The 25101-nt window shown below is 42.1% G+C and overlaps 1 protein-coding gene across 1 annotated transcript in view; it reads left to right on the top strand.

Annotated features, from left to right (window-relative positions):
- Positions 1-25101, top strand: part of grid2ipb (glutamate receptor, ionotropic, delta 2 (Grid2) interacting protein, b) — a 39315-nt gene that overhangs the window by 3952 nt on the left and 10262 nt on the right. The window contains 12 exon segments of the mRNA XM_079577621.1: positions 367-620; positions 1225-1554; positions 2251-2405; positions 12458-12754; positions 15851-15936; positions 18700-18769; positions 20495-20650; positions 21576-21731; positions 22359-22510; positions 22672-22806; positions 24402-24490; positions 24680-24833. Coding sequence (XP_079433747.1) covers positions 367-620; positions 1225-1554; positions 2251-2405; positions 12458-12754; positions 15851-15936; positions 18700-18769; positions 20495-20650; positions 21576-21731; positions 22359-22510; positions 22672-22806; positions 24402-24490; positions 24680-24833 — 2034 coding nt within the window.

The raw sequence follows: 25101 nt of genomic DNA, 5'->3' as shown, positions 1-25101 counted from the left end.
AAGGAATAAGGAGTACTTCTGTGGTATGTGAATATAGCTACAATAATACTGGTATTGAAACTACTTTGGTTTAAAAAAAACTTGAAGCAAAAGAAAATATGTTCAGTTTTGCAAACACAGGTAAAGTTTTAGAGAACACCTTTTTAAAGTACTTATAACAATGCTACATTTGTACAGTTGTAGTGATGAAGGTCATAGCAAAAGCATATACAGTAATACTCTAAAACGTGTAGTCTTGGGGGTAAACAATATTACCAATACCAGTGGTAAATTTTGTCTGAATCTAAGCACACATACTTTTTATAACTCCTTGCCCTTCCTGTCCGATTTGTTTTATGTTCAACATTTACCTCCCTCTGCTTGAAGTTCTCAGCATGCCGACGTCCAACCAGGGCTGGCCGGAGGAGTTTGGTTTCCAGCTGGGGGGGAATGGGCCCAGCTACATCCTGTCGGTGGAGGAGGGCAGCAGTGCTCACCTGGCCGGGTTGCAGCCTGGAGACCAGGTCCTGGAGATCGAGGGAAACAATGTGTCCACACTGCCCCCACAGGCGGTCATCGCCATCGCACAGACGCAGAAGAACATTCCACCCAGCATCGGAGTGGTGTCACGCATAAACCAGGTAAGTAAAGTGAAACTGCCTCTTATGCTCAGTGAAAAATTAAAGTCAAGAAAGATGTGTTGCTTTTTTCCCTAATAGCGCTCACTATTTATTTTTTAATTGTTATAGCCTCAGGGAGTCAGAAAATGTATGAGAGGTGTTAATGAATCTACTCCAGAACCAGAACATGTCCTGTTTGGGATTAGATGTGTCTAAATATGAGCACTATGGAATTTTATAATTGAAAAATTAAGTCTATATTTAGAAAGAGGCCAACATCTGAACTCCAGTTCTATTATTACAGCAGGCACTGTGATTGCGAGTTGAGCAGCACTCTCGGCTCTCCTCTGGATTTGCACTTTTTAGATGATGGACAACATTTTGTTCTGTTCCACACCTTATCAAATGAGACACATAAGACTTTGTTTCAGTTCTGTTGGGCAGTGCTGAGCTAATTGTAAACTCCCCACATGTTGGTCTCTGATCATTAGCAGAATGGCAACTTTGGTTTTAAAACATATCAGCTGACCTGTAGGATTGCAAAGGTGAGCTGACCCATTTGCATGAACCAGAGAGAAATAACCCTTTCAATATCACTGAGGTTCTATATTTTGTCTCTTCAAAGATGGACATCATCCCTGGCCCAGATGGCCGCTTTGGCTTCACCATCGTGGGAGACTGCCCCCTGCTGGTGGAGGACTGCTCTCCGTGCTCTCCCGCTGGCCGAGCAGGGCTTAGGGCCGGGGACTATGTCCTGGAGGTCAATGGGATCCCAGTCCGACAGCACGAGACAGCCGCTGCGCTCATCAAGTCGTCCCAGGGCAGGACTCTCCGTCTGGGTGTCCTCTGTTTGGGACCAAGGCAAAAACGCAGCATTAGCATGGAGGACAGTCAGATGGGAGGGGACGGAGTGAGGATGGACAGGAAATGCAAGGCTCTGGAGTTCAATAGAAAGGTCTGAGTACAATCAATTTATAGAGGATGTAACAATATTAGCAACATTGTGAAATCTGTTCATCATGTACTATTATTGATTTGTGGGCTTTCTTAGTTTGCTTTGGCCCTGCCACAGGGCCATAGCAACCATTAACCATTATCTATTTAGAATAAGATAGTAATAAATGTTGATAATATACAATACAAATTAGCTGCTGGAACCAATCAGATTCAATTATATATGACTACTTTAGTTATCGTTGAACAATGAATAACAAGTGTATTACAAAGTCAGCGCTAAATCAGTCATGGACAATTATTTCTGAATTTCTCTGTCAAGACATCCCCGGCGGTGTATGAGGTTTATTCTATTTTTAGAATTTCTTAAACCTTCTAAAATAACCACCTGCACCTATGCACCTGTACAGCATTCTCCTGCCTGACACTGTACTAGTTTTACAATACATTGTATGGCAAGAGAAACCTAGAATCCATGCTTTTGTTGGTATTGGATTGGTAAAACACATTAAGCTATGAGCTTTAGCTTTGTTTCATTGTAGTCAACCTGAATAAATTGCTGTAATTTATTGAAATATAACAAATTATGGCCTAATCCGAAATTAACAAAACATTATATAGACGGTTAACACTGTGATACAACCTTTATTTACTTCCTGAATAATGCATTGACCATCTCTGCCCAATCTCCCATCAGGTTGACCAGATTTTAGGCGAGGAGCCAGAGGTCAGAGACAGATTGTTTGCGGTGTTGAAGCAGTATGCCGCAGAGAAGAGGGTGGATTGGTTGGCTGCCGTCCTGCCTGAAATACTCACCACTGACGAGCACCGGCAGCTCATCTCCAGTATCAGGTGAGAGCCACAGACAGACGCTGGGATCACATCACTCATGGCACGGTGGCTTCAGACACCTATAGAAAGTTAGAGCTGAGTGCGAAAGGGCTCTTCAAAGCCTCTATGTTTTATTTAGTAACTTACTATGCACGTTGTTGATCCAAATCTTGATATGAATTGAACAGGCTACAATTAAAGTTGATGATGTAATTGTAGATCGCAGAAATTTATAGCCTGAGGGTACATTCATTTCGCTCATTACGCTACATTATCCACAGCTTGCTTGTAGGTTAGCAGCAGCCAACAAACAACTGACAACTTATTGAAGTGTTTCCCATCAGTAAAGATAAGCTATATTGGCCCTCCCACTTGTCTAATTTTGTCCCTCGTTTTCTAAAAGGAAAATGCTGAATAAGTCGGCGTGACAAATTAAACTTTATGCCTCTTAAATTATCATAAACATAAAGTTTTACAATACTAATCCAATTGAAGTGATTAAAGGATTGGGCCACCGTTTTTCCATACTGAGATATGTTCTTACCTGAGCTTAGACGAGTTGATACGTACCTGTCTGGCCTTTGTGCGTGCCCGTGTTCACCCCCGTTTGGAGCCATAGGAATACATTGGGAGAGGCCAAATGCTAACAACATCTTTGGTCGTTTTTTGCGTGACTGAGTGCATGCACAAAGACCAGACAGGTACGCATCAACTCGTCTAAGCTCAGTTAAGAACACATCTCAGTATGGAAAAACGGTGGCCTGTTCCTTTAAGATTAATCCTCGCCATTTCAAATTTTCCATCCAAATGCGATGCTGCCAGAGGAAGAAAAACAAAGGGGGAAAAGAACTACTATTTCACTTACTTTTCACTTACTTTAACAAATACTGAATTATGGATGTGTTTGCTATTGAATAAAGATACAGAGACATGGAGTCGAGAAAAGTGGTTCAGCAGCCCATAGATACATAAATAACGTAGACTGCTAACCATAATTCTATCGTTAGCTTCATGCTAAATGCTATTTGCTTCAAGTGCCTGTTTTCACCGTCTACTTTAATATTTAATGCGAGAATGTGACAAAACATCCACAAGTACTTTATTTGTGTGGTATCAAATGTGCTTGAATCCGCATCTAAACATCTAAAAAACATCTTTAAAGAATTGAAAGTATGATTCCCGTAACAAGCTGTCTGTATCTATGCTGTGGCGTACACTATATTATACTGAATCACCACTTCAACAAATCCTTGCTGACTTTGAACAGCTTTTATGTTCTATGTGGTGAGGACACAGATGCTACCTCTCTACACTTTATTGGCGGAGTCGGTTTAAATTAACTGCGTTTTACGACTTTGAGGCTACTTTTGTTGTCAAAGTGTCCCTGGGATAGGGACACTTATAAATCTTGGTCAGATGGAAGAACTCAGTGATTTGAAAATGACTGTTGCCCCTTGCAATATAGATAAAGGTCGGTCATATATTTAGGTGCCCTATACAAAAATGTGCTGGTTTTGGTATGTGCATTCATTTCTGTTATTTTTTTTTAGAACCACTAGATGGCAGCCACAATATCAAATTCAGTCATTCTTTTTCAGGCTTGTTCTGTTAAAAAAAAAAAGGAGAATTCTTGTTTTATTCTCTTCTACACGGTTTGTGTTGTGTTTGAAGGATTCCTTTTGAAGTTTTGTGATGGATCTTGAGTCAGTGTTGAGCCAGATTGCCAAGTGGGAGAGAAGAAGATTTTTTTTTTACAGAAATACACCAGGCACCTGTTCGTCTGACTCATTAGCATTCACAGTCTGGCATTTTATGTACGATATATACAAGGCTGGAGACTAAAGACTTGCTCTGGGGTGTTTTGTTTGCATTATTCACTATCAAATGAGAGATTTCAATCAAAAAGTGTGGTCAGATGGCATAACTATACTTGAACTCATGACATAAGCGGTCATTGAAGGGGCAAAAGAGTTTGTTCTCTATCAATTTGTGACAGTAAAGTTTTGTGGCTCAGGGTTAAACGCTTCAGAACAAGATCATGTTTGTATATCAGCTTCAAAGTTTTTAAGATTTGAATCATGTTACGAGTTGGGGTGGGTGATGCATAAAACTGGGGTGAGCATAAAAAAAATGCATTTGTTTGTGTCAGCTCTCATTCTTACAGGAATTTTCTATTGTAGACAAAGATTTTTTGGTGATTTGTGAAGTTTAAAGCTGCATTTTGCAACTTTTAATGCGTAAAAAAATAATCATGGTACTTTTACTTTTCGTCACAGTGGCCGCTACAACTCTCCAGGATCAATTGTTTTGTAGGTTTTCTGGTGAGAGGGTCCGTCAGCAGAGAAAACCTACCAGAAACTCTAAAAATAATTGATCCTTGAGCGTCATAGAGATTAAAAGTTGCATAATGCACCTTTAAATGTTGGGCGTTTCAAGTCATCCAAGAAGCTTCATCAGCAGCACTAATGATCTTTGACAGCACAGACATTTACGGTGATGTGGAAAATTGCCCTTTTTTTAGTGACCATATTACAAATTTGCTCTCTTGAAAAACATACAGTTGTTTCAAACCACTCGCGCAGCCTTGAGTAATCTTTGAATCTTCACCAGTGGCTATTCCTAGCACCGCAACGGCATTTTCTAAAGCGCTCGCCCTTTTCCTAGACAGCTCCTCCTGAGGTCCTTCATATTCAGGAGATGCTTTCATCACCTCTTACTAAGCTTGATTCTTTCATTGGCATTGCGAGGTAAAAACACTCGCCATTGTTTCACTTCAGCCGCATGAGCTAAACAGCAGTGTTAATTTTGACAACATGTTTTAATTTAGTTTTAGTCTTAGTCTTTTGACGAAAATGTAATTTGATTTTAGTCGAGATTTAGTCAAAAAAATATCTTCAATTTTAGTCTAGTTTTAGTCGACTAAAATTGCAAGTAAATTTAGTCGACTAAATTTAAGACAAATCTAGTCGACTATGCGTTGATAATATTCATCATAATCCTATTTAATCTTGTTCCTCTGCTTCATGGAGCTGGTCCACATGAACAAAGCTCAGAGCTGATCCTTTGGCAGAGAATTTACATGATCTGAGGCCCTTTCAGACGATCAACACAAGTTTGGATGATTTTAGTCTCTCCCTTTCATTTTTATTTAGTCTTATTTTAGTCGACTAAAATATCTGGACATTTTAGTCATAGTTTTAGTCTCATGAAAAACTTTTAATTTAGTTTTAGTCCAATTTTAGTCGTCAAAAATATCACTTTGACTAAAATGAAGACTAAATATTTTAGTAGACGAAATTAACACTGCTAAACAGAGCCTTTTTTTTCCTGTTTTCTTTTTTTTTTCTTCTCTTTATTGAAACAGCTGCATAGCGAAAGGAGCGAGGGAGGTAGGGCTGAGATTGTGTGAAAAACAGGAAGTGAAACTACTGGATATCTTGTTTTGGCTGTTTCCGATCAATATTGCATTGTAAGATGTGTTTGAGATTGTTACCACATGCAAAAAGCATGATACCCCCTCTTTAATCATTTCATCTCCGCTTACTCCAAGATTTTCATCGGTTGTTTAAAAACGCCGTGTTGTAAGTCACCAACACAAACCAAAGCGCACGACCACCCCTTAAACCAAATTGAGCGTAATAGGCTTGTTGTGTTGCTGAGTAGATTAGGGGGCTCTTCACTCCCCCTGCCTCCTTTTTCCCTATCTCCCATCTGCCACCTGTCCACAAATCACACTGACCCTCTGAGACGCTTAAAGTGTTAGAAAACGGCAACTTTTGGCAAATCAGTCCCGGGCCTTTCGTTAATTGGATGTTGCAATATGGACACCATCCAGCGTCGGCATTTTGAAAGTTTTTTTTTTTTTTTTTTTTTGGGCAGACGTGTGCGCCAAAAAGAGCAGCATTCGCTTGATTGACGAAATCCCTGGACATTTATACCACAGATTGCTCTCCGTACTCCAGCCAATAATAGCGCTTCGTCTCTTACTACTACGCGCCTTTTAATTGTGATATTAATAGCAGCTCTAGTAGTGTGCAGGTTGTGGTGGGACACATTTCAGTAGACATCTGATTGTATTTGTGTTTTAAAACCAAGATTCAGATCACATTTCAGAACATGTTTGTGGATGTCTAAACTATTAAAGCAGGTTATTAAGATATCCTGTCTATAATGAGGTGAGATTCCTGCTCCAAGTTGCTCATGAATTATTCATTGTGTCCTCATTGGTATTTCCAAAGGCCACTACTGTGCGTGTCTATTACAATACCATGTCATCTTTTATCACAATTATGGATTCTTCTTTGGCTGTTTTCCCTCGCTATTGTGGGCTCTTTTATTCCCCCTTGACATTAAAGTGAAGCCAGCCTGCATGCTTCAAGGTCCCACCACTTCTCTCATCCCGCAGTAGCAGTAGCAGAAGTAGGAGTGTCTTCCCTCTCCTCGCACTTACACTTACTAGATGGTGCGACTATCCGCCGTGCTGATTCTTCAATTGTCAGCTATGGGTGACAGCTGAAATGATGAATTGTCTGGGGTGAGTACAACATTTAAAGCTGATTGGATCGCTTGTACTTTGCAATTTGCCCATAGATTTTGAGATATTGTTGAGAATCTGTGCAAAGTGGAGGTGTTTTTTCTTTATGTAGGCTTGCATGGAGCTGGATTAAATGATAGTGACTCGAATGGTGTGGATAATGATGGTGTGCAGGAGTTTGTTTGCAGCAACTGTGCAGAAAATAACAGGCTCACCCGTCGACTTTGGGAAATGTCCGATAAGTGCGTTTTTCAACACATTGGTGGGAATGATATGATCAATCACCTTTGTGCAACTTTAAGCGGTGGATTTGTAATTTAATTAGTCTTTTTGCTTCTTATATTTACTATTTCTCATGCATTAGTTTGTCACACATAAAAAGCATAATCTAAAACCCATTTAACTGCAGTTTTGTTTAAAATTGTACACACGTTTTTGCTCAAAAGTCTGACATCTCCCCTCGTTCCTCTGTTTGATGGAACGTTTGCAAAGGAAATGAAATATGTGACTTGCTGCTTCCTGTATAAACCCTGTGAATGCATCGCCCCCCCTATTATCCCTGTAACTCTCATGAGATTCCCTTCCTATTACAATGTTGTTACTGCGCCGTAAAGTAAAGCGTCATACCTGGCATCCTTGCTTGCATTATATACAAATGTGTGATAGATTTGTAATGAGACCGAACGGCAAGACTTTAATCAATATTTCATTTCTCAGGGGAGAAAGTGCACCCGGGGTCCTGACAATACTAAGCGGCATGTGTAGTGTTACATAACTGGGACCCGCATCTCATTACCTGTGTAGTTCAGCATGCAGCCATGACTGCCACCTACTGCTCACACAGTCACAGCAAAACGAGCCGCGCTGAATACATTAGTGTCAATCACCATTTGGCTCTCGTCACGGGGGAAACGATGCACTACCACGTTGTTAATTCACTAATGAGTCATTTTAGTGGCGTGACTTAGCGCTTGATTAAAGACGGACACTGCTCAAAGGTACAAAATGCACGGTAGTGGAAGCAAACCAACTAATAGTTAAAAGAAAGTTGATGTTGCATTTCACACGCTCTTTAAGCATCAACACAAATCTTTGGCTGAATTTTGTGTTCTACTTTCTCAGAGTGATTAAGTAACCACCTGCTCGCCCCTCCGCGAGTTTAGTTGGTAAATAAACGTGCTATTGTCTCGGGTACACTGTGGCCGCCTCCACATTTTCACTATTCCTCTCCTCAGATGACCTATTTCTGAGCAAAAAGCACTTTTTTTTCCTCAAACACATAACAAGATTTAGAGACACACATTCAGAGTATTTGCCAGTACCTGAATGTTCAGTCAAGGTCAAGGTTTTTATCACATAGAATTGACATTGCACACAAAGCTGAGTTCACTTTGTGTGCTGTGCTGCATGTTCAAAAGAGCAAAAAAAAAATGTGCCCAGAATGAAAGTAGGGGTTTTGGGGACTGTGTGCAAGCAAAATGAGAAGAGCCTTTAGTGTCTCATCATTGACTTAACCATTAACTGATGCCCTGACCCGATATCCGGTCCAGCAAATGAGATCGGAGCACATACTGTACCTCCATCCCCTGTGCGGAGGAGAACTAGCTGAACTCCTGTAGTCTAGTTTTCTGCTTGTCATGCCTCCCTTTTGAGAAAACTGCCCCCTTCTCCCTCGCTTCCTTTCCTTTCAGCGTCAGATAATTATAGATCTGTGTTCTTCAGAAACCAGGGCAAATCGATGCACGGATGGTTTCAGAGAGTTGACGTGGAAAAAGTTTTTAGAGATGATGAGGCGCTTCGTTTAACAGATGGTTGCGGACGTGCGGCGGATGAACATCTGCCTGGGCACATTATGATTGCAGGATAGATAGATATTTAGATATAGATATAGATATAGATATAAATATAGATATATAGATATAGATATAGATATAAATAGATAGATAGATAGATAGATAGATAGATAGATAGATAGATAGATAGATAGATAGATAGATAGATAGATAGATAGATAGATAGATAGATAGATAGATAGATAGATAGATAGATAGATAGATAGATAGATAGAAAGGATAAAGATAGATAGGTGGGTAGGTATATACATGAATGGATTTGACGTATTTTGCAGATGTTTTGACCCAGAAATCCCTTACAAAAACGATATATTTGGATTCGATCTATTTATAATATAGTGAATTACCTATGAAGTTATACAAGGATAAGCACTTGCCCTCCATCTGAAATTACACTGTGACATCCAGTTCTAGAAAGCCATGAATGCAACCAATTGGCATGAAAGTGCAGACTGCCAACAACTGGGGCCGTGTGGGTTGTTGTTGTATCCCCAAAGAGCACTTATTTATACCACAGGAGCAGCTTCCTGCAGACATCGGTGTGTTCTTAGATACCGTTTTGTTGAGCTACTGTCTCAGCCACCTGAAAAATCAGCAGAGACCGTGACAGGAAGCTAATAATACTCGGCCTACATCGACACATGAAAAGGCTTCCTGCTTTTTTGTGACAAGAGAGATTTACGGCGATCAAGAGAAGCCGTACAAATAACTGCGAGACAGCGAGGCTGTTGAAATTATATAGAGGTAGATTCTTGCATAAATAGCTTTAAGTGGGTTAAGGAAAGTTCAAAAGCACTAAATATAATCACTTAAGCAATACTGTAATGTCTTAGGGCTACACTCAGAAACACACACGCTCTGGGAAGCAAACCTTGAACCTTCTTGCGAGAGCACAAACCACGCCACGCCACTTTTTGCAATGGGAATGACGATTTTTCATTTTTTTTAGTGGATTAGAAGAAGCATATTCAGCACATACAAAGAAAGTTGAGTCTAAATTGTGCATGTTTTGTTTCATTCCTGCATTAGAAAATTAAGCGGCTTGTCCAGTAGAAGTGGAAAAAGCGGCAGTTGAAGCTAGCCGTTCACATGTAGCATGAAGCTGACATTAGCATAATGGTAAGCATGCTTCGTTATTTATGTATTCATGGGCCACTGAACCACTTTGCTCCTCTCTATGTCTTTCTATCTTCATTCGGTATAAAATACATCCATAATTCAGCATTTGTTAAAGTAGTGGTGGCGTAACAGGTGAAAGAGTAGCTTTAAACTTGACCACTGGTGGCCATTCCTAGAAATGCTGTCTATATCTGCAGTGTTAGCACTAGCATTAAATGCCGTGTTTCATGCAACTGTTTTTTGGAAAATTTCCAACCTCCCCCTGGAGAAATGCCTTGAAACGCCATTTTAAGTGGTAATAATGTAATGATGTGGTTACAACATGTAAGCTCGGAGATGTCCAGAGAGCTCCAAGTTCAGATATGAGATGAAGCCACCAGTGGAGGAGCAGCTAATGATAAAAGTGAAAGTTACTTTTGGTCACAGCCTTCAACATAATGTTATGTAGCATTTTTTGAATTTTATCTAATGTGAAGAAACATTCATGTAATGCATCTTGTTAGCTAGCTGTTGTAGCATTAGCGCTTTTCTTCGCATAAAAGCTTATTCAGCTGTAGCACTCTGAGGTCGTAAAACGTCATTTTCAAGTGGGACAAATCCCAGTTGCCTGGAACACCGCTTAAGATTTTGGTTAGATCTTAATTGGGTTGGAACTGAAATGAATAAATAAAACAATGTATTGCCAGTAGGACTGTGCTAATTCTCAGCTGTACAAGCATTTTTTTTTTAACATATTACGATGTGTATGATGCTATTCCTGTAATGTAAATGTAATGTTGTTAGCCAAAAATAGCAACAAACTTAAAACATCTGCTTTAAAGAGGTTTACACAGGAGACTCTGACGCTGCGACCCAATTAAAGCCGCTAAGTGACACTACGCTACTTTGCAACATTAAATGCTCCCTGTAGCAGTTGTTCATCTGTGGAAAGAGGTAATAAATGAGCTAAGTAAGTGTTGACTAGCGCGTCCTGTCAAACACGTGGCCTAGTTGCTGCATTTAGCGGCGCCGCTTCCTTAATGAGCCTGCGTGTTGATGCTCCTGTAGTATCTCCTGTGACCATCAGCAGGGTTTGGAGCTAATTGCTTGACTGTTGTTGTTTTTTTCACGCAGGCCTCTCTGCCCGCCTTGTGCTGATTCATCTGAGCGGCAGCCGTTTTAGACACACAGGACCTAACAGACTGGTGTAGGTGGCAGCAAAGCGGTTGTTTACTTTATCCGACACGCGGCCTGACCGAATCCTGAATGGCTTTCACTGCTTTGAGCCACTGCGCCTCACCAAACATGGCTTCTTCCTCTCAGCCACCGTTGTCATCAGTGTGCACTATGTAGCTCAATTATTGTCATCGCAATATTTGATTTTGCGATATTCATATCGCAAGAAACCACAAGATATCCCAAAATGACTTAAGTCCGTCAGAAGTGTATCGCTGTGTGTGGGAGGTTGCCTTGTTTTTACTTGGCAGAAAATGAGTTGAATGAAACCGTTTTTGTGGCTTCCTTTTCAGTGAGAGAGTCACACCTCAGTAGTTTATCCTTGAGGAAGGGTCCAAGTGGTAAACAGACATGCTCCTACAGTGCACGGCCCGAACAAGGCTCACACGTGTCCCTCTAGTGCCATTTCACATGTGACACAATCTAGACAGTGCAAGACAGTCTGCCAGCTACGTATGAGTTTCATTTCTTTTACACCGTGTAGGCTGGTTAACGTGTTTTTGTTTTGTTTTTACTTTTAAAAATTGTGTTATGTTCAAGGTTAGGACTCAGGAGGAAAATGGTGAATATGTGCAATCCGGGAGATAACTGTAGAAAGACTAGAAGCAGTTAGAAACGACAGTCACAGCAACATCAACGCCTGTTACTTTTTTGTAGGGCTTTGTTACTCAATAAAATCCCTGAGATCTAATCTGGCCTTAGTGGACGGCGCGCCCTTTTTAGTGCTTCCTTTGACATCCATAAACGCTGTTCATCAGTCAGACTATTTTTAATGCTCAGACCTTTGCTCGTATTCTGCCTTTCTCTGTAAAAAATGTCCAAATTCAGGAGTAGCAAAATGTCTTGGGGTCAACAACACGATGATGACATCCACGTCTGTGTTGGGATGACGCGTCGACGGAAGTGTGGGAGCGAGCGGAGAGACGGAATAGAACGCTCTGGATGGAGAGAGAGAGGAAGAGAGAGAGAGGAGAAAGCCCATGCATGCTCACTCCCACACCTTTTCTCACTGTATTCTGGCTCTGATGCCCAACACTGCAGCAGTAACAGGCTGGCAACCACGCAGTCACGGCAGAAATCTACACACATTTGCTTTTACTGATCCATCTGTATCTGGCTGTATCTTCTTTTTCTCTACACAGCTTTAAATACACTTTATTGATTTAATTTGGTCGGTGATAAAATGTTCTCTAAGCTGGATGTCTAACTTGTTGCATTGGGAATATGGGGATCTCTAAAGTCTATCCTCGCACTTTTCCTCTCGTCATCTGACAGGACTGTTTTTCGGAAACGCCACAGACAAACGGCACTTTTTTTGTTTTGTTTTTGTTTTCCCTCATAATGCTGGCCAGGATCTTCATCCCCAAGAAGCACCGGCAGCGCTTCGACGACGCGGTGAACCAGAACGTGATCAACAGGCTGTGCCGCAGCAAGAGCATCAGCGAGCCGCAGGGACGCACGCTCCGCCGCAGCCGGAGCGAGGACCACTCGGACCGGCACCACGGCTCCAAGCGGGCCAGTTCGCTGCCCCGGGACGGAGGGGAGCCCGGGGAGAGGGGCCCGGGAGACACGAGGGAGAGGGACAGGCACAGGCACAGGAAGTCTGTGCCCGGGGTGCCCACGCATCCTCCAGTGGGACCCAATCAGAGGTAGGTTCACACAGGCCAGCAAAACATATTGTAGACAGCAGGCTCTGTGGGTGAGGGCAAAGTGGGTTTTTTACATGACCCTCAGACAAATACATTAAACCACTAAAACATCTAAAGCAGTGCGTCTCAACAGCTTTGTGACAAGCAGCAATCCAAATAAAATATTAATTCCAACTTAGAATAAACACATCTTTGGCAGCTTGACCCTATTGTCACATGCTGAAATATGAAAAATATAGCATATTCTGTTGATTCAAGCATTATCAGGTTCTATCAGAGTCCCAAAACCCACTTTTTGATCCCAATCCACTAAATAAGAACTGCTGGTGTGAAGTACAGGATTAGCAGGTTTCTTACATAATAACACCACATAGAGATAGGATATGTTGTTGTTTGTAGAGGACGTTTCCTATTGCAAACATTCAAACTTCTAAAAATGTGGTGGTGTTAGATTGTTATTATGCAGCCAGGTTTGTTATTTAATATCACTGTCATATAAATGATGGAGAAATATGAGCCCTTTCAGTCGTTGCCTTCCAGTATTGGCAATAAAAAAGATGAAATAAACGGTTGTATTGTTGTCTTGCTCCTCCAAAGAGAAACTTTCTGAATCATAAACAGATACATAATTCGAAAATAGCTCATCTTCGGCGATTTGAAATTGACCACCTGTGCTAAAAAACAGAAAATGTAAGTTGTCCTACAGCCCGTTATTTGTCTGCTCGCTGGCCTTATCCTCCTACATACATGCCAATTAATGTCACGTCACTAAGGGCTTATTCTGGGATTACACTGCTGCTACTGCACTCCCACACAGCGACCAGGAACTTCAGAACATCAGTCTCTTTCAATACCATGAGCCTCGAGATCTTAGGTGGAACGACAAAGACCAGACACAATAGAAACGGGAAGACAATTTAGGATTTCCTCAGGCCCTCCATCCGAAATTGCCTACAAATTCTGAGTTGCCGTAAACCCATCCGGCGCTGGCGTTAAACGAGACTTCGACTGTTGCCGTTATTCAAATCTAATGTGCTTAAGGCGAAAGCCGTGGTGATACACCCTCACACGCTGCTATATCTGCTCAGAACACCCCGTCCGCCCCGGCGTTTTCACTGCCATTACATAAGAGCCTATCGCTAAATTGACATGCCTGTGTTCTTTTTTTTTCTTCTTTTTTTTCCCCCCGTCTCAGCCTGTTTACATACAACTCAGCGCTGCCTTGAGTCATCTCTATGGCAACCTCGCGGGTAGATGATGTGAGAGTGTTTAATCTTAGCCGAGGGTCTACTTAGCCAAAAGGCAGAGAGCCAATTCAACCAAAAAGAGAGAAAATGTGTTTGTTTTTTTCGTGGGGAGACACTTGTTCAGACACCGGTGAGAGGATGAGGGCAGAATTTTGTTATGTGGTTGTTTGTACCAAAGAGGCGGCAAATTAGACACAAACTGGTTAGTGCAAAAAACATATTCACGCTTTGAATTTCCAGGTACAAAAGGAAACTGTGTGATTGGAGCGTCCCATCTGGCAAATGTGGCGATTTTGTGAAACCAGTGCTTGGGAAATATTTTTATTATAATATTATATTATTATAGTATCCACTAGAATTAACCTTCATTTGTCTTTCATGTGACATTGTTGTAGCAAAAAAAGGCAAGAACTGCAGTATTAAAAGAGCACCTGTAGCAAAGTAGGAGATAAATTAGAAACGATAAAATACATTCCCTGATTAATGAAAAGTCTTCAGCTGGATTTAGCTCACTGTTCAGGAACACTATGAGCCCTGAGAATGAGATCAGCCACTACATGAACATCCTGAATGATCGGGTTATTCCATCAATGGATTTCTTCTTCCCTTATGACACGGGCGTATTCAAAAAATGACAATGCCAGGATTAATCAGGCTCACGTTGTGAAAGAGTGGTTCAGGGAGCATGAGACATCATTTTCACACATGGATCGGCCGCCAGAGTTCAAATCTAACCGTATTGAGAATCTTTGGGATGTGCTGGAGACGGCTTTGCGCAGAGGCCACTCTCTCCCATCTCCAATTCAAGATCTTTGAAACAGTGCCACAGCAAATGTGTGCTGCTGACTGCAATGAAATAGATTAACCTCTTAACCCCCACCTGAACCGAGCACATTTTCTCCATTTCGGCATTAGCCAAATCTAAAAGCTTCATGAACAAAGCGTGAAAATAGCGGCAAAAACTAGGATGAAAATGCGAAACGAAAAAGTGACAAAAAAACGCGCCGACAATGCAACAAAAAAGATCAGTTTTGTAGGTCTTAGCTTTCAAATGAGGCGTTACACTGGCCTATAGGCTCCAGTCGTGAAGCTTTAAGATTCGGGTAAAACTGAACTGGCGGAGGAGGTAATAGGTTAAACCAAATTAACATCATACATAGAATAAAGTGAATCAATGCTGTCTGAAGAAGAGTTTATTCATGACTTTTTCCTGTTGACATCATTTGTAGGCTTATAGCCTAGGTAGAATAGATAGAATGTTTTGTTTGGCTACTTCGTTTTTACTTTTGAGACCCGTAGACTAATTTCATAGCTAACTTTTTAAACTCTGTATTTCATTATTTTTCCTTCAGTGTGTGTGTTTGGGCTCCTTCCTTTACCATCGCGATTTACATCTCGTAGTTATTTGTACGGATGGAGCTCTAAAACAGTCGGCCACTGCGTCGACAGCAGGACAGGCGAGCATCACGTCTCCTCCTCTCGGTGAGACTCCCACGTACAGGAAGTGACGAGTCAAAACAACACAACAGCCTTCGGGACCAGCTGGGCCACCGCGCTACTATGTCACGTGCGCCATTCGGACTCACATCAACAGAAATATTTGACTCTTGCTTTCTGCCATTGTGTTTCCAAATAGCCTCTCGGATTTCAGAAATGACAGCGAGGCGATAATTCATGCGATGTCAATGATGTTTTTTCCGAATGAGCCACCAGACTGATTATGCAGTGAGAATGGTAATGGGTAAAATATAGCCAAGATAATGATTCATTAGAATGTGTTGTGAGGTTCCTTTGCCTTGAAATATCATGCTCGCCCTGAGACAATATTCATTTCATGTCTTTTCTGCAGGATTATTCGGGTGTACCGGGGAAAGAAGACATTCGGCTTCACATTGCGAGGCCACGCTCCTGTCTCCATCGATTCAGTCATCCAAGGTACTGTCCCTGATCTGATACAGGACTGCACTGTACTTCGAGCGGCCCCAGCCGGTAGATGCTGTACCGCGGACTCATCTGACTCACCAGGTTACGAGGGGGACCACTCAGTAAAGCTTCACAAGAGACGCACACGTTCAATCAATACCAGCTTCTTTGGAAATGCAGACCTTTTGTACAAATATTACGTAAAGTGTTCCTGTTTTGGTACAGTCAGTGACAGCGCAACAATAGCACTACAGAGTGAGTCAAAGCTTGCCTTTGTTTGCCGTAGGGACAACATAATAATATAAAAGAAATAACAGAGCCGTTTTATGAATAATGTTTGAAAACTGGTGTATAAGTCGCTCTGGAGTATAAGTCGCACCAGACTTGGCAACCACCTGGGCATGGAGGATTAACTGTTGACAAGCCTCTCCCGGCATCACGTTGTTCAAGCTCTCATTTGCGAATTCGTTCTTCTTGCTGTGCCATCTAGCTTTAAGCCTGCGATTCGCTTTTTTGTTTTCTTCACTACAGAAAGAGTAACCTCCGCTTTTCGCCAATCCCTCTTAAGTTTCTCGTTCACTCCAAACTTTCTTTCTGCTGCTCGATTACTGTTTTTTTAAATAAATCTTCAGTGGTGCATGAGTAGCAGATACTGGTACACAAGCCTTGAACGCCCTCTAGCGACTGTCGGTGTGAAAATAACATTGTTTGATCATATATTTAGGTATATTAGTCACACCTGAGTATAAGTCGCACCCCCAGCCAAATAAACGGTGACTTATAGTCCGGAAAATGCGGTATACTCCCTTGCGTCTTGGGATTCTGACTCGGATACTCGGGTCATGAGTCTGATTTTGTAAAAAAAAAAAAACGGCGCCATGAGGTAGAATCAAAAAGTCGCCTTTCATTAGGGCCATATTTTTTTCAGATTTTGGTCCAGCTTCATACCTTACATGATCTGTTTATCCTTCACTGTTGTTAAACTTTCCGCATAACAAGTGGAACACAGTCATTCAGAGAAAAATAGGCTTTCACAGCTCCGAGGACAAATCGACAGATGTTTCTTCCTATTTGTCGCACATCCCCAAGGCCACGGCAGTCGTCATTGGCCGTTTATGTTGTATGTTTGTAACGTTGGTGACATTGACGTGAAGTGTGCTTTTCTTGCAGTGTAGCTGTGTTGAAATGGAGCCCAGTGTGACTATATAGTATTATGAGCAACCGCATGTTTTCATTGGCAAATTAATCACCGGTTTAACCCTGAGCAGATTTTGGTCATGACTACAGTATGAGCTGTCACCCACCCAGCGTGCCCCGTGTGCTCGTCCAGCCATTGTTCCACTTCACTGACTAGATTTTGTTGCTTTTTTCCACCACCTGCAGAAGGGACATCATTCTGCCAAACTTTAAACTAACAGACCTGGAGCTGCGTTTTGTTTCATTCATGCATGTTTGAATAATTCAGCACATTCATTCTCCCTCTTTTAAACACATTATTATGGCTTTTATAATGTGTGCTTTGTGTCTAGAATTGAAGTAATGAAGCTTCACTCTTTGTTCTGAGCGTAATGTGGAAATAATTTAATTTTTGATGTGGGCAATAAAGCCGAAAGTGCCTCTGCTTCTTAATGAACTGGTGCAGCTGTAAAGGACGCTTTAATTGTCTTTGTGAGATCAAGTAGAAGGCGAAAAGAAGTTGTTGAGATTGGACCGTGTTTCTGCGCGAGTTGGTGTTTGTGTGTGTGTGTGTGTCCGATGACGCCGTCGTTCCCGCCCCCTCTCTCTCCCACTCTCATGTGCTTGGGCTGACTCAGTGGGCCTTATGGAGGCCGGGAGAGAGAGGTACCGGGGGCGGCCAACATGTCTCGCGTCGTGATCTGAACCGAGAGGCTTTAACAATGGAAAGAGGGCACACAACAAACAGAACGCAAAGTCAGAAAATGCAATGTTTACAGCATATATTACTAGTGATAGTGATGGTTTGCAAAAATGCTGAGGCAATTGCAACATTCTGATGGTAACATTGCTTGAAAAAAAAAGTATTGTGTAACGTGGCACATCAAGAGGTTTTATTTGGCCCGTGTGGGAATTCTTGAGAGTTGCAAGGATTATGCGTTTGGATTCATTTGTGCTCTGAATGTACTGTATGTGTCAATTGAGCAGAGATTTGACAGTCAACATCAGCCTAAAAAGTAGTTGTTTATTTGATTTATTATGAAAATTACATTTTGAGAACCGGCTTTATCTCAATTGAAGCACATAGAAGGGCTCTATATTCCAGTTTTCTGATCAGTACAACTTCTGAATTAACAAAGCTTGGGTGCAAATGCAAAATGTGTCCATATATGTCTACTCTTTGGGGGAAAAAGACACCGCTACAATATCCTGCTCAACAGACTGATTTAAAGTCAATGTTGTGATCTGTAGCTAGCCCCATATTGTCTCCTCTTTGGGTGAAAATGATGTTCCACTGTAGCGAGCTGGTGCGGTGGTTTGACAGCTACGGAGGCGCCGGTGGATGGGCACACTGCAGTCACAATGATTCCACCGGGGATTGTTTTGACAGGGCTGATGTTATGCAATAGGCCTTAGCGTGCGGCTCAGCTGTGCTATGCTGTTGGCTTCCTCAGTGGCACTAACAGATTGACAGCATCTTATTACTGCCATCTCCCACTGCATCGCAGCATATTTGTTCGCACATTGTTACCTCAGCAGCCCGAGCTTTTTTCCTACTGGCGTCACGTTAATGGCTCGTCCGTCACCTCTGTCTTACAGATAGTCCTGCCGAAGAGTGCGGGCTGAAGTCTGGCGACAAGATCCTTTTTCTCAATGGACTGGATATGAGGTGTGTTTTGGGCCGACATTTACATGAATTCAAAAGATTTCCAGACATGATGCATAAAGGTGCAGCCTCTGAATGAGTATCGACACACAAAGATACTAATGTCAACATTTTCAGTGTCATAGGAATAAATAATGGGGTGTGAAGACTTCCTGAACCACTGTATGTCAAAGAATAAAGTGTCGTGGGTGGGCTGAAGCACACAATTTCCTTCATGGCAAAATTGGGTGAAAAATAGCTGCCACTGAACCACTTAATCCATCACAGAGATATGTTTGTACTCGGTGCATCTTGTCACTTGGAAAAAAAAAAATTGAGCCTTGACTAAAAGCTAAAACTGTCTTTTTAAAAATGCAGTAACATATCAAAATCTTTTTCCCCCACGTACTGTTCCCTGCACTCAAAGCCTTTTCTGTCATCACATGTCAGTCCTTTCAAGTCTGATGCACATTACCAAAAAAGTTGTGTGTCAAAGATTGTTTTTAAAAGCTAATACATCCATTAATCCACTTGTATGTATCATCCCTATTTGTCACACACTTAAAGGTGCACTATGCAACGTTTTATGTAAAGATAAAAGTTGATGTTAGAGGGTATTTGACCTTCCAGTGACCCAGAGCCTGTATCGGTGGCGGCTCCCATGATGCTTCAGGATACCTTTATGTCAAGATTAGTACAATTTCTGGTAGGTTTTTAGAATTAAATGTATGCGTAACCATGGAGACAGTTTAATCAGCAATGAAAACCTACCAAGCACCCTTAATACCTTAGGGGCCACTGGGATGGGTAAGAAAAGGCGCTAAGCTAACCACCCAAGCAGCCGCCAGGTCATCGAAAGGTCAAATGCACACTCATATCAACTTCTTTCTTTGTTTGTTTGATAAGCTTATTGTCCGCAAGCTGCAATAATTAATTCATAAATCCCTTAACCCATCACCCAATCTTAGCTTTTCGTTCCACAAAATGTGTTTATTACACTGCCATTGATTTTTTAGCATGCAGGCTGATAATGGTGGTTTGTCCTGTATCTTCGTTTTGCCATGGTTTTATTCCCCCTGCTGCCAGTGGGGGGCACTTGCTCGAGATTGTGACCGTCGACCATCATTCAAATATAAAATAAACAGTACAATTAATACTTCGTCATAACGTTAGGCGTGACAACCAAAAGATTGCATAAGAAGAACTGGTAGTAGGAGTTCGGTAACCTCTGCCACTGCCTGACCTTTCACAGTCTTGTAGAGAGCGTGTAGGAGTGTAGGTAGAAGCATGAGTGCGGCCTACAGTATATGATCGACTCAAATTGAATGCATCAGCCCGGTGTGAGAATACTCTTACTCATGCGGTCACCCTGATAGCCATGTGATATAAGCCGTTCCTATGACGACTCGAGGCGCTAACGTTATTGACGCTGTATCATTTCTCTGGGCTCTCGGTGTCAGAGCAGTAGGAGGAAAATAAATAAACACGTATATAATTACAAAGGTACAAAGTAGCTCTTAGTAGGTGAAGCGAACGTGTGATGTGCGGCGGCGAGCTCATTGAATGGATTGTGCCAAGTAAAGACGTGGGGGCTGATGGTTCTGCTGCTGCGGGAGAGGAAGGGGGAGGGTGGATGGGTTTCAGGAAGTATTCACGCTCTGTTTATTCCTCCAGTTAACTTTTTAACATTCATGTTATTGTATGGTCATTTTATTTGCCTCGTAATGAAATGTGTTTTTGTGGTTGTAGGAACTGCTCTCATGAGAAGGTGGTGTCCATGCTCCAGGGCAGCGGCGCAGCTCCCACTCTGGTCGTGGAGAGAGACTCTATTGACTATTCTCCCGAACACACTGTGGTAGAGGACACCCCCAGCCCAGTGGCCACCAGCACCCTGCCACGATCCAGGTTTGGGCAATATGAAAATGGACTAGAACTGTTTAGGCTAAAGTTTTTTTCTGCTTAAATTCAACTTCCTCCTCCTGCTTGAGAACAGGAGATATCACGTCTGATATTGTGGATGTCTCTAATTGTATTCCTTCCTGTGGGCCATTCTTCTCACAGCAATGATGGATGATAGTCCCCAAAAGATGCAGGTTCAGCGGCAGACTTTTTGCACAGAGGGTATATCTTTTGGTGGAATGCAATCAGCAGCAGAAGCTTTTTCCCATTTTTTGAGATTCCTTCAAACTAGATGGGCTGCAGACTTAGTAGATTTTTAGATTTTTTTTTTTTTAAATCTAGACAAATTAAGCCTAAAAATGCCTAAATTGAACTTTTGGAATCAAATGACACACACTTAAAGGGGGGGTATTATGCAAAATTGACTTTTTCAAGCTTTACATCATGTTATTATGTCATTCCCTCATTGAAAACATGCCTGAAGTGTTGCCTTGGCACATTCACGTATTTTTGAGTAATCTGTAAAAACTCGGATGGCGGCCATTTTAGGGATAGGTTTGCCTGAGTCCTCCTAGGAACGCCCCCACCTCCTGGAGACGCCTCCGAGCTTTCGTCACCAGCCGAGTAACCAACCACTGCTCCTCAGCAGAACCCCCTCCCCACTGATGCCACAGACAGCGTGTGGAGGGGGCGTGTCAGAAAGGGTCAGAGGTTCTTAAAGAGACAGAGGCCTATTTCAAGACATTCGCTACAGCCATTTTGAGAGAGCAATTTTATACAAGGCAGTTATTCTAATTTACTGCATTTACAGACCAACTGAAGGTTTCGTCATCATTGTAGTGTGCTATAGACTGGTGCTATGTGATTGAAAAAAGCATAATACCCCCTCTTTAACAAACGGTCAGAATATCCTCTATTGTTCGTATATTAGGTCTCCAGCTCTCAGCTCGCTGCAGTGGATCGCGGAGATCCTCCCTCCGAGCATCAAAGTTCACGGAAGGACATTCAGCCAACAGCTGGAGCACCTTTTGACCATTCAAGAGAGATACTCCGTCTGCAAGTCCCTGGAGACCTTCTTCCAGCACAGGTACGCTGACTCATAATAGCTTCGAAATTTAAAAATAAAATGAGCCAAAAATCGCACTTTGAATGGTCACAATAGGCAAAAGGCTGCAGTTATTTAGGCCATGTAAATATTGCTCATTTCTTGCCACAGCTCCGTTCTACTGTCTTCAAACTTTCTCCTGAAGTTGACTCGTGAAAAAGTTAAAAAAGAATTAGCTGTTGCCTTGGAAACTGCACTGTTACAGTATACTGCGTACAGAGCAGGGCTGCAGAGGGGTGTTGTTGCATTGCAGAAGAAAGCGGAGGGGACGTGGGGATGAAATAGATGCAGATGAACATTTCATGTGGGCGCGTGCACAGACCTCGCCATTAAGCACTGATTAGACCATATTCCCAGGATCAACACGACAGAAATGAACTGGAATAACACTGTACCAAACTATTGCCGTGGCTTGATAGCAACTGATTTAGATGTCGTCTCTAATTAATAAGGTAGAAAAGTCTGTGTAGTCTTTATCTTTATGGATGTAGTTTATTTGTGAGTAGCTGCAGCTTTCTTGATTCTGTGACCAGTTGCGTTACTTATCGCGCAGCCCTGCGTCATGAGGACTTGCGATTGATTTTTCTTTTTGTTGACGTGCACTTGCAGAAATGTGGACACCTTGATAGTAGACGTGTTTCCAGTGCTGGACACTCCGGCCAAACAGCTCATCTGGCAGTTTATTTACCAGCTCCTGACCTACGAAGAACAGGGGCGCTGCCAGACCAAGCTCTCCCGCTTCCTGGGTTTCAAGAGCAGCGGTGAGTCACTGAGCACAAGTCGCACACAGAGAGAGAGAAATAAGTTAAAGTTCTTTTATATTCGTATTGCACAGACGGCAGATTTCGAGCTTTCTGCAAGAAGAGACTATTTGTAACGTTGTGCAAAAAAAAGCTAATATCAATTTTCCATTTCCCTGCAGTAATATTGGATCCCGACGGTCCAGAGCAGCACCACAGGAGGAGCAGCTCGGTGCGCATCGCCGGGTCGTCGTACCGAGGCAGCGTCCGCGACCGGAGCTCAGACGACTGCATCATCGGCACACACCTGGGAATGGGTACAGTAAATCCTATTTAAAAAAAAAAGACAAACTTTAGTACTACTTTGTGACTGCGCAAATTGCCTAAACACAGCCTCACTTTTTTACGGCCGGCTCTTATTAGGTTTTGTTGGGTTGGAGTCCCAGGGCATAAATGATAAATGCAGGCCAAAACAAATGATTGCAATTTTCGTTCATATTTTCCTCTGAGATGGGGCTTATGAGGCTGTGTTTTGCAATGGTCAGCACTCTTAAGGTACAGCGGGCTCAGGAAGTATTCAGACCCCTCTATTTATTAATCCTTTCTTATCATGTGAAAGTCTGATACTGAAAATGTTCACGGATGAGTAAAGAATGGAATTTTTTGTTGATGAATGTTCATGAACAGAACTATGAATGAAAACGATGGAATGAGAAAGAGTCTAATATTGAATAACTGTCTTGCTTTTTGCAACATTACATAAAGCCATTTGTTTTTATCTTGAGATTGTGTCATGAGAAGACTAAAAAATACCAAATTAGGACCAAAGCAAGGCTAAAAATCAGCTTTTGCACATTTTTATGTAAAGAACCAGCCTTTTTACTTCTGATACCAATAGCAGTACTTTAAGTATCTACCGATGCCCGATACCATGAGACTGTCTTAAAAGTGGCAGTAGATATAACAAAGATGAGGTTGGCGCCTGTTGAAAACTCAGTCAAAACATACCATATTTTCCGGTTTATAAGTCGCTCCGGAGTATAAGACCAGTCTTGGCAACTACCTGGACATGGAGGTGTAACTGCACCGTTGACAAGCCTCTCCCGGCAGCACGTCTCATTTGTGAACTCGTTTCTCTCGCTGTGGCCATTTAGTTTTTTATCCTGCAACTTTTTTTGTTTTGTTCATTGCTGTAAGAGAAACCTCCAACACCACAAGTGTCTTGCTCATGCTAAACTTCTTTCTCCTGCTCGTTTACCATTTTTTAAATCTTCCGTGGTACAGGAACAGCAGATACTGGTACACAGGCCTAGAGCGCCCTCTAGTGGCCGTTAGTGTGAAAATAACAAACGTGAAATTCTATAAGTCGCACCCCCAGCCAAACTATGAAAGAAAGTGCGACTTATAGTCCGGAAAATAAGGTATCAGTTTGGTATCGGATATTTGGCACCAATACCAGATCAATATTTTTTCATGGTTTGGCACACATCTAATTATGGCATCGGTGCCTAGTTTTAAGTTTCCTAATATTGAGATAATGATAATTTGGCAATTTACAGTCACTAAACGATTTTAGTTTTTCTTATTTGATATTCTTCAGATCATTCTCGTCGTGTAATTAGTGCAGACGTTTTACCAATGGAAATATTGTTTTTAACGATTTGAGTATCAGACTGCTGTAGTCAAACAAACAAAAATAAAAGATGTCTGAATGAGCCCGCTGTAGTCCAGCGTAGTTGATATTCAAATGTATTATGATAATGCAGACAATTATGTCTAAAATAAGTGCTTTTTAAGGCTCCATTCTCCATGGCTTCTGCTCCAGCGCTGTTTCATCTCTCTCTTGTGGAGGCGGATGAAAGACAACGAGGCTTGGTTATGTTGTTACTTTTCACGGCTTATTGTGCTTTAGGAATTCATTTGGACGAGATGGTGGAAAGCTCAGAGGAGAGGCAGTCAGGAGATGGGACCTCCTTCCCAGAGTCACCTGACCTCAATCCTGTAGGTATAAGTGCGGCTTTTACAGAAACAGAGCTGCACATATCCATCCACGCTTTACTGCTTGTTATGAAGGTGTGCTAATCCTTAATATATTCTTGGCATCTGGTCACCTAGAGTCACCTTCAAAGCAAGCGTACGTCTCAAGTGCACGTGCTAACCGCTAACGGCTAACCTTGCTTCCGCCCGTAGATGACAGGTATATACACAGAGCTGGAGAGCGTGTACCCGGGCAAGAAGGACTCGTCGCCCCTGCACGGCTCCACAGGAGAGCCCGAGGGACAAAGTGAGGCCTACAGCCGCCCCCTCTCCCCCCTCACCCTCCCACCTCTCAAGGGTACACTGGGTACGAGCGACCAGAACCACACTCACACATGAATGACCACAGCCGCCTGTTTTGTTTCTCAATAGTGTTCAGTGGCATTGTGTTAATGTTAATGTTAGTCTGAAATTCATTTTCCATTGATTTTCCCATAAACTTTTCCAAACAATAAAAAAAATTGAGAGTTTAATGGCATGACGTTGGCTAATAATAGAGTCAAACAGTCCTGCAGACTTCCGAGCATGTGCCGGGGTCTGGACCTCAAAGTACCAAAGTTATTAAGACAAAGTTA

This window comes from Gobius niger (assembly GCF_951799975.1).
Source record: "Gobius niger genome assembly, chromosome: 19".
Classification (NCBI taxonomy): Eukaryota; Metazoa; Chordata; class Actinopteri; order Gobiiformes; family Gobiidae; genus Gobius; species Gobius niger.
The sequence above is the reverse complement of the archived record's forward strand: the minus strand, read 5'-3'. Positions and strand labels throughout refer to the sequence as shown.